A 13,413-nucleotide genomic window follows, 5' to 3' on the forward strand; every position below is an offset into this window, starting at 1 on the left:
GGTATCCTTAAGGAGGAGAAAGACATCAGAAAGACTGTCTCTGATTCCATTTCTGTCTTGACAAGTACAGGAGTGGATTTCCAGTGGCAATTACAGACTCAGAGGGCAGGAAAGGGTCAGAGCTTATGTCCAAACTGCCAAGCTGGTCCAGGCCTCATGTGAAGATAACTGGTACGCCATTTGCAAAACTGACTCTTTCATGAGACAAAATTTATATGGAAAGTCTTTGTGTGGCATTTCTAACCCCACTTCAGTGGCCATTTCATCACATACCCCTGAAAGGAGACATCTTTACATCATAACTGCTCCATCTGAAAAAAAATGCACATTTTGTCCTGAAATACACCCCGGCTAGAAACACTTTCAGTGTTTCTGAAAGGGATCAGCAGCTCCCACCATGCGTTCCAGGGATGGATTGTGGACAATTTCCATGGCCTGAGTCAGAGCTAGGAGCTGGAAGCAATTTAATGCTGCCCAGACATTCAATGCTGCCCAGGTTTGGAGCCCAGAGGCAGAGCTGAGAGCTCTTACCACACAGAGGCAGATCAGAATATCCTTTGCTGTGTGTTTACTGGTTTTATTTTGTGTTTGCAAGGATCTGAGACAACCTCACAGCTGATGGCTGCAGCATCTCCATCCCTGCCTTCACGTGGGCCATGTAACTCATTACATAAACCACATCAGGATGGGTTAATTCCTCTTTGCAAAGCACCCTCTGAATGCTGAGCAGTGCTTGCCTTTTATCTACACCTATTGGTACACACAGATCTCTGATTTAAAAGTCCTGTGTGTGATGTGCCTGCCTTAACAGGGGCTTTTTGTGTCTTCCAGGAGCTGTGCTCAGCTCAGTCCATTAGGGTAATGCTACTTGTTCAGTGGAGTCATTTATGATTTACACTGGGGTAAGTGAGGCTGGAAGCTGGGCCTTGATCTTTTTAATGCAAATTCATCAATTCTGTTAGATAAAAGATGAAAGGAATCTATTACATTCCTCAGTCATCTCTTGAAACAAAATCATTTGATTGGTTCCAGGCAGTAAGAAGTCCTTACTCCTGCAGTTATCTTCAGACATGAAACCTTGAGATATGACCAAAGCTCTTACTGGAGATATTTATTTTTCATGGATAGTGATTAATGATGAGTGATAATAATGACAGAAGTGATTTCCAAGTTAAAATGTAAGAATGCAAGACTTAAGGTGAACATGTTCCTCTGGTGTTTGACTGAGCAGCGTGTGTTTAAAGACACACACCTTCTCGTACTTCAAAATGTTTTATTCCCCTTTTAAATCACACCTTGATGTTGATCTGACAGTGGTGCAAATGAGAGGGTGACAGAGGTCTCTCTGATGTAAAATCAAAGTGAATTCAGATGCACAGTGCAGACACTGGAGGAGTGTGAAGCACAGAGCGCGTAAACATAACAAATAGCTGCGCATGCAAAAGTACAGCAAGTGCCAAATGTCTACAATAGTGCAAATTAACTGCTATGACAGGAGATCTCGCAGTGCTGTTCTGAATGGGAAAGCAGAACTCGATTACAGAGATCATAAAATCACCCCCTTCCTTGATCTTCAGCTGCCTAAACCAGGAGAGGCAGGAAGAGCCGGCTCTGAACAAACAATCTTTTACGGGTGATGGATGTGGCACTGCTTTGTCCAGTAAAATTGCTGATTTACTAATAGTTAAAAAATAAATCCTTTGTGATGACACCAACCTCTCTAACCTGCTGAAGAAAGTGCAAACAGATGGGTATCTGTGTGACTGTGAGTGATGAAAGCAGTCTGCAGAAATACCCACAGCTCCTGACGAGAACGGATATTGCAGCGTGCAGGAACATCACCAGCATCCCCATTAGGATATATTCATTTTCTTTGTGCCAACAACATGACCAATGATACTGGGTGGTTTGATTTACTAGGTCTGCCTCTTCTAGCAAAAAAGCAGCAGATATTTTATACAAAAGTGAAATGTGCCCAGGGAAGCCAGGACAGATTTAAATTCTTCAGGCTTTCCTCTTTATTGCAATGCCAGCAGACTTAAGGGACTTTTGACCCTACTAGTAAATTTTTAAATAAATGTAGGATACTAGCTTTATGGGTCTGAAAGGGACAGGAAAAACTTTTTGTTTCTGATAGGAGAATCTGTTTTTAAAAAAAAATTACTTCCCTTTATATGTGAAATTCCATACTGGCTTTTCTTTAAGACTGTTCTGATGTACTTTGAGAAAAATTGCAACCAAGTCTGGTCAGTTTAAAGTGGTGCAAACTACAGATATAAGCCAGGTAAAATGTGTGAGTGAGAACAGAATGAGTCCCTACATTTTTAGAGCAGATAAATGTAGCTCAGAAACTTATTTTTAGAGTTACATAGTTTGCAGTAAGTCAAGCACTTCAAGAGATGAATACCTATCACGTATCAATGCTGAGGAAAGGGTACTTTGTTGATTATAAATCAAAATTGAAGGAATTTTTGGGTGCAGCTCATCAAACACTGACTTAGGAAACAATTTTCCTCTGGAATATTTTTCTCCTCAGCAGCCTACAAAGGCAGCTGGGTAATTTTTGTGGTTTTGGTATGAAGAAATCCTTTAATCCTTAAATCACTGCAATTGACTATAATTTCATGTGAAAAGCAGCCAATAAAAGTACAAAATAGGGATTAGCAGGAGTATTTTTAGATTAAAATTACTTGAGTTGGAAAGAAGTGGCACATAATCTCAGTACCTTCATGAGCACTGTAGCAAGCTGAAGAGGATTTGTTCTGTTTCATTTGAAAACTGATGGCATAAGTTACAAGGGATAGAAGCTATTATTACAACAGGGAGGATTTCACAATAATCATAATCCACAACTGTACATAAATTTAATTGAGAGTTAATTCTTTTTTGTCTGATATCTTTTAATCATCAGTGCTATACAATACTTCTGCTTCTACTGGCAAAGCACTTGGGAAGTAAAGTTAAACCCATCATTTTGGCCATAATTTAGGACACTCATAAAGCTGCAACAATTGCTTCCATTTCTAAGTATTAAAACAAATGACTACTCTCATTTAACCTTGAGGCACAAGATTCTCATTGCTTGCATTGTGATATAATTCACAGGAGTGAATATCAGCTTCTGTTGGAACAAAAAAAAATAATTCCTCTTCATTCAATTCCCTTCCTGAAGTGTTCAAGCTGGCATCATTTCCAGCATAAAGTCCTGGCTCAGTCCGCATATTTAAGAGAAAAATGTAAAACAATCCCGCTGCCTCTGACGTACAGCTCACTTTTGAAGGAAGCATGTACTTGCTTCAGGTCCTGATACTGGGGATATTTCTTAATCTTTGCCTAGAGTTGTATATGGCAGGTATGAATCACAGCAAATGGCAGCTTCTCTCTGCATTCCCCTTTCCAGAACACAGACAAATTTATTGGTTAATATTTATATAAGCGCAGTATAAGTGTGCCTGATTTACTGTACCAATACCTGCAGCTGTAGAATGTCTGTTCTACTCAACAGCATTTAAAGGACCTTTGGGGTGCACAATGTGTATCCCATTATCCCATTAATGACAAGGCTCAGCTTTGGGCAATAACAGAAAAGTTATTTATATGCACAATGATTTTTTTTCTTCCTCAACCACTTTTACAGCTTCCCCAAGTTATAGAAGAGTCAATAGCTGGCTTAGTGATGCTGGCAGACTAAGTAATACTTTGTACATACTCATTGCTAGGGAGAGAAAAACGTTGAGCTTATTTTTGTGACCTTTAGATTCTGAGAACTGGCTAAAATCAATTTATAGTTCCACGAGATTGGATGATACCTACACTAAGCAGTAAAATTGCTCCCACTTTGATAGAGTGTGTTAAAATATAACAGCAAGGTAACAGCCATTGATTTGGATACAGAATGGGAAGTGAAGAGGGAGTGGTCAAGTGTAGGAGGTCCGGGAACAATTTGACAGGTTCCAAGCCACTCTGTCTTGTATACTTAGGAAAAAGATGTTAAGGAATCTAACCTGGCAACTACTGTTTTAAGGAATAAACATGAGCACCCCTGGCAGTAAGAAGGGGAAAATCATCCAGAACCATACATGGAATTATGGGAATATCATTGAGAGAGAGCAGGATCAGATGACAGCTGTGTCAGTGTCACTTTGTGCCTGAGGTCAGGACACAGCTTTTCTTTCACCACAGCAGAAGATCTCTTTTAATGAGGCCTTCTCTTCAGTCCTCACAGATTAATGGGAGCAGCTGATTTTCTGAGCTCCCCAAGGAAGATTATTGCTCAGGCTATGAACAATACCACAGAAATTCTTTAATTATCTGTTGCCTTCAGTTGTTCTTGCATGACACTTTGTTTATTATTGTCTTCACAGGTCACCTTGCAGAACAGATGCCTTACTGAAGAATTAGGAAGGAAGGAGAGCAGAGTGATACTGGCATGTATCTATCATGTCATGTTCTGATCTTACTGAGGAGGAAACGAGTCCTGCATTCCTGTGCCAGTGCTGTGGCAGAAACACAGATGTGGTGATTCATATCACTGAACAAGTCCTGACATGAGGAATTCCCCCTAGTAACAAACGAGGTGGTTTATCTACTGGATTTACATGGAGCCAGGTATTGCTGAAATAATTCCTGCCAGCTGCTCCTCAGGCGAGAGTGACACAACACAGCCACCAGCACTTGATCCCAGAGTTCAGAGTGTTGTGATGCCATGTTAGGACACACTGTCTCACAGCCTTTCTGTTGCCATCTTATTGCAGGGGTTCCGTACTGCTGTCTCCTTATAACAAAAGTTTCATAACTTCTTGGTGTTTCTCGTGGCCATCTCCTCAGAGCACTGACTCTTTCCTCTTCACAGAGTAGCCAACTGACTCCAGTTCCTTCCCAACAAACCAACCCACTCTTTTATAGCACTCTTCTTCTCATTGCTTACAGCTGTGGCCAGTTAAAGTCAGGCCTATTCCTAATCCTAATCAGCTGCAACTCCTTAGGGGTGAGATTACTTTCTACACTATCATTATTTTCTTATATTCTATCCCCCTGTACCTTTCTATGCAAAACCTTTGTAAAATTCAGAAAACCAGCACGTACCTGCTCTGGGGATTTTGGTACAGCTCCGACCATTCCCAACAAACCCATCAGGGCAGCGGCCACAGAGGTACCCGAGGTCGGGCGGCTTGCGGTCAAAGCAGGGCGCTCCCGGGAAGCACGGCCTGCTGGCACAGCTGGGCACCCGTGCCACAGCCCCTGCACGGCCAAAACAGGGCATTTATTCACCATTTATCAGATGAAACACATACCTAAAGTTTAGCCCAGCTAAAGCTTTGTAACTGCTTTTATTCTTTTCCAGTCTAAGCAATGCAAAATATTCGCAAACCTTGAGCCAAAGATTGGAGTGTGGCATCTGTGCCACAGCCCCTGCATGGCCAAAACAGGACAGGTCAAGCATTTATTCACCATTTATCAGATAAAACACATAAATAAAGTTTAGCCCCCCTAAATCTTTGTAACTGCTTTTATTCTTTTCAAGTCTAATGAACGCAAAATGTTCGCAAACCTTGAGCCAAAGATTGGAATGTGGCACCTGTGCCACAGCCCCAGCACGGCCAAAACAGGACAGGTCAAACATTTATTCACCATTTATCAGATGAAACACACACCTAAAGTTTATCCCAGCTAAAGCTTTGTAACTGCTTTTATTCTTTTCCTGTCTAATCAATGCAAAATGTTCGCAAATCTTGAGCCAAAGATTGGAGTGTGGCACCTGTGCCACAGCCCCAGCACAGCCAAAACAGGACAGGTCAAACATTTATTCACCATTTATCAGATGAAACACATACCTAAAATTTAGCTTTGTAACTGCTTTTAGTCTTTTCAAGTCTAATTAATGAAAAATGTTAGCAAACCTTGAGCCAAAGATGGGAATGTCCTGTAGGCACAGTGGAACAGAACAGCTGTTTCTCATTAAAGGAAGATTTATTAGTCCTTTAATTACATGTTTTCAAGTTTATTACTCGAAGTTGTTTGGCGTTTATCGTGTAAAATATAGAAAATGTAATTTTCAGCATAAGTGAAAGCTTAACTGAGTGAGAAAAGGTATTATTTGACATTTTTTGGTCTTTTATAATTGGAAGGTAATTATCAAACCTTACAGCACCTATACTGTACTTTTGAAATTACACTGTGAAGTACATATGTTTCTGATCTGGAAATCATCCTTAATGTGTCAAACCTTGTATTACAGAAAACTGCTTTAATTATCTTAGGACTATGTGCAAAATTTGACACTCTGGTAGTATATAATATTTTACCACTTATGATGTCACTGAATAGCAAGTGTATATGAACTGCCTGTGAAGTATTTAATAGTGTCAAGGCAGAGAACAGATGATGAATGCAATCTTAATGATGGTTGTAGATCCTTTTTAATTGCTTCCAGTGAGGTCTCCATCATGATTCTCATGCATTTTCTGCATTATTCTTGACCTTTACCTAGAGTATCATGATATAGGATACCTGCATGAGGCAGGCTGTGCTTAGGGGTTGGCTGGCTTGGTACAGATATTTTAAAAAAAGAGAGTAAGAAAAAAAATTCCTTTTATTTTACATATAAAAGATGTTATTTTTACATATAAAAATGTATTTAATATATGCATATATAATATGTTATATACATGTATATATATAATATATACATATGTCATATATAAAATAGAATATGTTATATATACATATATTATATATACATATTATATATAATATATATACATATATTTCATATATATATACACACACACACATATGTTATTTTTACATATAAAATTAGTTATTTATCTGTTGTCTCTGTACAACAGATATAACCAATCTCAATTTTTTCCTGCCTGCTTTCACTGGAAAATCAATTAAAATGCAACACTCATTAGGGCAGGACCAACACAAGCATGGTGCAGGTGCACACTCACATCAGAGAGTGCTGCACCTCTGGGAATAGCTACTGCCACAGGCAAGTTCATTCCTCGAGTTCATCTCATGATTAAAACTCAATAACAATTCAATGGCTGGCCATTAAATACTGAAATAAAACACCAGCATCACTTGGCCATGGCAAGCTGGCATAAGCTGCCACTTTTATCATCTTTCTTTGCATTGATCACTACAATTTGGGGTGGTTTTATCCTACCTCAGAAGTGGTGATGTCTAATTAAGCCTGACCACTCTGACTGTTGTTGTAATGCCTCCCTTCCATGTCAAATTGTTTAGCAGCAATCCACAGTCTGATGTATGGAGTGGTTTTTTCTAACTCAAATTTTCATGTGTTATAAACAGCTAGTTTGTGTTTACTGTTAAGGTGTTAAAATTAATGATTTCTGAATCCATAATCTTTCCCAAATGAAAAAGATTTCATATGCTTGTATACATACCTTGCCTATCACTTATGTTAAAATTCTTAATTACAGGAAAATCCTTTGTCTCCAAGGGTTGCAGTGGCTGCTTAACCTTAGTCCTGTTCAATTCACCTTTGCCATTGCTTAAAGCTTCTGTAACATCAGCAGCAAGCACAGCTGTGGAAAACATCACAGAGACAAAAACAAGGTGTTAGAGCTCAGCTGTGATTGATGATAAAAAGCCACAGCAACAGCAAATCAGGTAACCTGGCACAAATTTACTTTGGAAGCCAACAAGCAAATAAAGGCAGATCAGGTGGGTCTAGCTGCTGGAATACAGCAAAATTTCACCCAGTTATAGAAGAAATTATTATGCCCTGAAATTCTAACTCTTTATATATATATCTTAAACAATACAATGAGCTGTTTCTCACTTTAGAAGCTACAGAACAACTTCAATCCTCCTTCTCTTTATACTCACTTAAGCAAGGAAGGTAAGAGAAGGAATGTTAAGTTTCTGAATCAGAGCTAAAAGTAATGATTTCTATCCTATCCTAGGTGAACAAATAAGTCCTCAGGTTTATTCCTTCTAATAAACTTTCATTTCAGAAACAGTTTTTTTTTCCGTAATTAAAAAAATGCAAAATAAGAAATGTTATATTTTCCAAAAGCACATTGTTTGGTGTATCTTTCCTTTGTGGGTCAAGATAACCACTAAAATATGCATTTGTGAAACAGATGCAAAATCACTTTGAAATAACCAATGTGGCCAAATGATACATCACAGAAAACTTTATATACAGGTGTTTGGCAATATGATTGAAGGAATGTTTGGTAAATCTGGCAAAAGCAGTGCTGCTGGTGCCAGGGTCCTGCAGCTACCACTCAGTCTGTTTACAATGGAAATTTCTTTCCTTTCTGTAGTCAGTATGAGGAAATGTTAATGGCTGCACAGGAAATATCTGCATCTTCCACTTGGATTTCTTTGGAAATACCAAGAAACAAGTAAAAAAGTCTTCAAGTGTTGATTTATCTCCTTCTGGTTAAAAAAAGAAGAAAAATTCTTTTGGAGAAGGCTTTTGTCCATGTGACTGGAACAAGCAGAGCAGAGTCACATCAAGTGCTCTGGGAAGGTCTCAGAGTACAAAGTCACCTTTGTAGGCTCCCCAGTGAAGAGTCTGTTGCTCTAAAAGCAAATATCGAGCAGATCTGAAGCTGCTCATGGCCCTTTCCTTCACTAGCTGGGATCTGAGGAATGACTTCATGCCAAGCATTCCCTGGGCTGTGTCCTCTAATGAAAGCACACCTTGGAAACAGAGGTGAGAGGATGGAAAGGTTGGGCACATTGACCTTTCTCTTACTCTCCTAGCAGCTGTCACCCACACCAAAATCAGCCCTGGAGGTGCTCACCAAATGCTCACTCATGGATGTGCATTTAGGAGTGAAATAGTGGGGAATGTTCAGAGTGTCCTTGGTAAATTATCCATCTGTAAAGTGCTCTTTTGTAGGCTGTGGTGCTCCTTCTCCACCAGAATGAAAAATAGCAGAGCAATTTGCAAATACCCACATTAATATAACATGACAATAGTCTGATTTGTACATTTAAGGGTCTGTACTTGAAATGAGTGGCAAAATACTCAATTAGGGGTAATAGCAGTAGAATTGAACCCGTTCCCCCACCATCTCTTAAAATAAATCATGTAAAACACTCACATTTGCAAGTTTTACCATCTCCCTCCATCCCAGTGGGGCAAATTCCACATGCATAAGATCCAAAGGTATTCATACAAGATGCTCCAGGAAAACAAAGACCCTCTTCACATTCATTCTTGTCTTCCTGACAAGTGAGCCCTGTGGCAAAGCAAAGGGGAAGTTAATAATCAGGAAAGGCTCCCTGTTTGTAGTTCAGCTTGAATGTTGAAGCAGGCAAAGGCTCACTTCTCAGCTGCAAACTCATTACAGAGTATGTCACTCATGTTCCAGCCAAATTCCCCACTGTCTCACTTAAACCTGCTTTTATCACACTGTTTATTGCTGTCATTATTGGCACCAGAAGCGCTGAATTTGAGACTACTGCTCGTGGAAAGCTGTGCATGTTAAATAAAAATGCACATAAATGAAATTAATGTTGCCCCTTCATGTCATGTCTTTGCTGCTGTTTTTGTTGTCTTGTTAATGTGAGATCTTTGTCATGTCCTGAAGAACCCCATGAATTTCACCATTTTGGCTTTAGGATATGAGGAGCCATGCACTGACCTCTATTGTAATTTCTGTTTCTGTGTGAACCTCACATAACTGTGAACTGGCCTGATAGAGTCTGGTTGGAGGTAAACCTTACAAAATGATCAGTTTTAAAAACAAGCCAAATTTTACAATTTAAAATCAGAATTTGAAGGAACATTCTGAAAATGTCACTGAACCACAGTGCTGGTATCCAGAGGACAGGCTGCCACAAGATCTGAATCCAAAACAACATCTCTTGACTATTGCTGATTTTAGAAAGAAGGTTTTAAAAATCCCTTAAAGCAACTGATTTTCAAATTCACAGCTTTGAGTGATTTAATGAATCAAATTAAGGGAGGGTGACCCAAAAGATAAAATCATCCTCTGAACAGCAATGGAGCAGAGTAATCAAATATAATATTGTTTAAAGCTTTTCCAGGTGCTGCTGTCTCTGCACTTGGACAAACTTGCTTGGCTACTGCTGGTCACAGGATGTACAGCCCTGGGGACAGCCACAAACCAGCCCTGACCACTTTTATTAATTTATTATTATTTTATTCCCTGCAGGAATAAACAAGGAGATTGGAGAATCCAGGGACATGCCTCAACACACAGCACCAGGTACAGAAAGGTTTGATCCATATCAGATATCCAGCTTTATTGGGACAAAAGGTCTCAGGATAAAAGAATCTTCTTTTTTTTCCTTCAAAAGAGAAATTTGTCACAGAGGAATGAGTTGCAGGATGATAAAAACAGAGGATTATTATTCACCTCCTACAACATAATCTCTCATTGCTTCAGCATTGCAGACAGCTTCCACTAGTCCTTTCATGTTAAAATAGTATCTCAGTGTAGAAAAACTCAAATTGAAATCTCTTTATAGTTTGAGCTGCCTAAAGACAGTGAGATCACCTTCCCATGCCTGCCTCTTCTTGAGGAAAAAAAGAGCAGCAGCAAGAAAGCTGCATCCCTTTTCCTCTGCTATCTCAAGTTGATTTATTATGGTTTTCATGCTTGCTTCATTTATTGAAACTGGACATCACACAGCATTGTAGGTCTGGGCTTACCTTTTTCCTTCCCTTGTTAAATTTTGGCTGACTGTTCATATTTCATTATATTTCAATTATCACATTCCTGACATCAGGCTGCTTTTCTCTGATGCTGATTTCTGGTGATGCATTGGGAAATTATTAGACAGCACATGGAAAATATTGAATGAGTGGCTGTCTGATTAAATCAGTAATTACTTTCTTTCTCTGAGTATCATACAAAGACTAAATCTGCTACCAAAAACAATGAGAGGAGGATCATCATTTCCAGTTTCAGTAACAACAGTCGCTTCTCCCTTGGTCACTCTCATACTTCCCTTCTCACCTTTAAACACTCTTTTTTCACTGCAAAGGGCTGTCTTTCATGTCCCTAAGACAAGGGCATTACAGAAATCAAAGGAACACCATAAGTAACAAAATAAAATTTAGCCCCTTGGCTGATTTTTGTGATGTAAAGGTGAAGCTATGCAAGCACTGCTTTTCACACAGAGATCTCTGACCAATTTGGGCGTAATGACAAACCTGATGAATCCAAGGAGAAATGTTTGCAAAGACTGAAACTTGGCTGCATGATGCTGAAGAAGCAGCAGAAATGCACATGAAACTGCACCAAGAAGTGTCAATTATTCTGTTTACAGGATCTCCTGTGCACTGTAGCACAGGGGAGTCTCAACTGTCTTGGCACTACTATAGTACAAATAAAAAATAATAGGAATAGAAGTTCATCAAGTTGCAAGGCTGAACCATCTGTTTGTGTGCCAGCTATATTTCTCCATCCCTGCATGGGAAGTTGTTTGAGAAAATAAAGTCCTTTCATGCCTCGATAGGAGCTGACCACCTACAGATGCAAAGAAAGATTTTTTGACTGTGTGCACATTAAGCTGACTCTAAAGGAACAGAAAAATCCCATTTAGGGTCTCTATGGTTATTAGAAACCAGTAACAAATCCTGGGAGTTTCTTCAGTTCCCTGAAATATAAAATGAAATTATGGTTCCATCTTGCTGCCCATACCACCCCCAACTTTGAACTAATCACTGCTATATGGGGAAAGAAATAATGATTTTGTGATTGGGATAGTTATCAAGCATGAGTTCTCAGGTGAGTGATATTCTTGCTTTCTGTGGCCAAAAGAATAAGCAACAGGGAGCTTTGTAATGTTGTTGACAATGCAGATGAAAAATGAATGAGCTTTGAACACTCAGAAATCCAGTAATAACTCTGGATCAGCCTTCTCTCAGATTTCCTACTGGCTTTTCTCCCTGCCTTGCTGCCATTCTTACATTTTACCCCCACACTGATGCAGCTGAGCTGCTGCTTCCCTTGCAGGGCTGTTGGGGAAGCTCTCACAAGTTCCCTTCTTGTTTCTACTGCCTGTTTGCTGTCATTTGTAGAGGTTTGATGGGGAAGTGGTGCTGTCACTTGAGCTGCACAGCACTGCCTTCTCATTAGATTATTGATGGTTTTCTGGGGAATTGAGGCATAAACACAGCATCAAGAATGAGCTTTTATTGTTGTCACCGAACCTGCCCTGAAGTAAAATCATCTGCTTCCCAGCTGGCTTGCAGCTCCACTTGTTTATAATTTTTCACCTGCTATTAAAACTTTGAGATGTATTCCTTTTTCACTCAATCATATCTTATTTTATTTTCTTTTGTTGCTTGTGTTTTGGCATTTTGGAAGAACAGCAAAACCCTTGCACTGTTATTTAACTTGCAAGATCTAAAGGTGCAGGAAAACCTGGTTTTTCTCTGCCATCAAGGTTCTGTGTGCCCTTGTCTCTCCAGTCAGCAGGTCCACTGAAGTTATTAACTCATGGAATTATATTTATTTTTATTCATTTAATCAAATTCCTTATAGGAAATCAAAACTTTTTTCTCATAATATAGCTCCATAAATTACACCATAAAAATTCCCAATTTTTCCTGTGCTCATAGGAATGTTCTTTCCAGGGGATCACAGACATTCTGCATGTGTTTGGTTGGCTTAGGGATTTTTATATTTTGAACAAACTTCTATGTTAGAGCTTTATTCTCCCTGCTTAGGCTTGTGTGCTCTTGCCTCAGTGGAGTCTCTGGTGGTGTAAAGGCTTTGGTCAGCAGCAGGTCTTGGCCATTAGGTACCATTACCTGGAGTCAACACAGATGAGGTGTCACAGGTCTTTTAGGCCATTTTTATGGACTTCTGAAGGATTTTTGTTTCTTATTTCTGCTGGAATTTTATAGAAATGAAATCTGGGCTTGCAGTCCCTCATGACCAAAGCAATAAAGCTGCTGACAGGCAGGAAGGGTACTTTGCCCACTGAGTAAAATCTGTTCACTGCTTTTGTTTAAAAATGAGTATTTTTCTGTATATATGCACAATAAGCAGTAATAATTATGTGCATTTGATGTTACTTCTACTTTAAATTTTTCAAGCCTCTAACACTGGCAGCAGCCAACCTCATGGGTCTTGAGAATGTGAACAGAGCAGGAGGTTAAGTGACCATTTTTCTTCCCTTAATTTCATAAAATCACATTTTGGCCAGCTGTTCTAGTTTTGGCCTGGATATAATTTTGAAACCAGAGCACCAGCCTTGAAGATTTTCAGGGGTTAGATTTTGTTTCATCATCATGTCTGACAACTCACTGGGCTTGTGATTTTCTAGCGCTTAAATTTAATGAAGCTTCAAGCAGGACTAAAGGAAAATTTATTTTTACATGTTTTCCATATCTACTTCTTCCAAGACCTAAGAAACATCATTTAATCCTTGTTCTTTCCTCAG

General features: G+C 39.3%; 1 protein-coding gene across 1 annotated transcript in view; it reads right to left on the reverse strand.

The window, feature by feature from the left end:
- Positions 1-13,413, reverse strand: part of LOC128938258 (von Willebrand factor D and EGF domain-containing protein-like) — a 171,944-nt gene that overhangs the window by 45,744 nt on the left and 112,787 nt on the right. Inside the window, 3 exon segments of the mRNA XM_054278405.1 lie at positions 5,086-5,241; positions 7,416-7,556; positions 9,093-9,230. Of these exon segments, the coding sequence (XP_054134380.1) occupies positions 5,086-5,241; positions 7,416-7,556; positions 9,093-9,230 (435 nt within the window).

Source organism: Melozone crissalis, unplaced genomic scaffold (genome assembly GCF_028551555.1).
Source record: "Melozone crissalis strain CALT ecotype California unplaced genomic scaffold, PUWL_Pcris_2 ptg000023l_1, whole genome shotgun sequence".
In the NCBI taxonomy this organism is placed as follows: domain Eukaryota; kingdom Metazoa; phylum Chordata; class Aves; order Passeriformes; family Passerellidae; genus Melozone; species Melozone crissalis.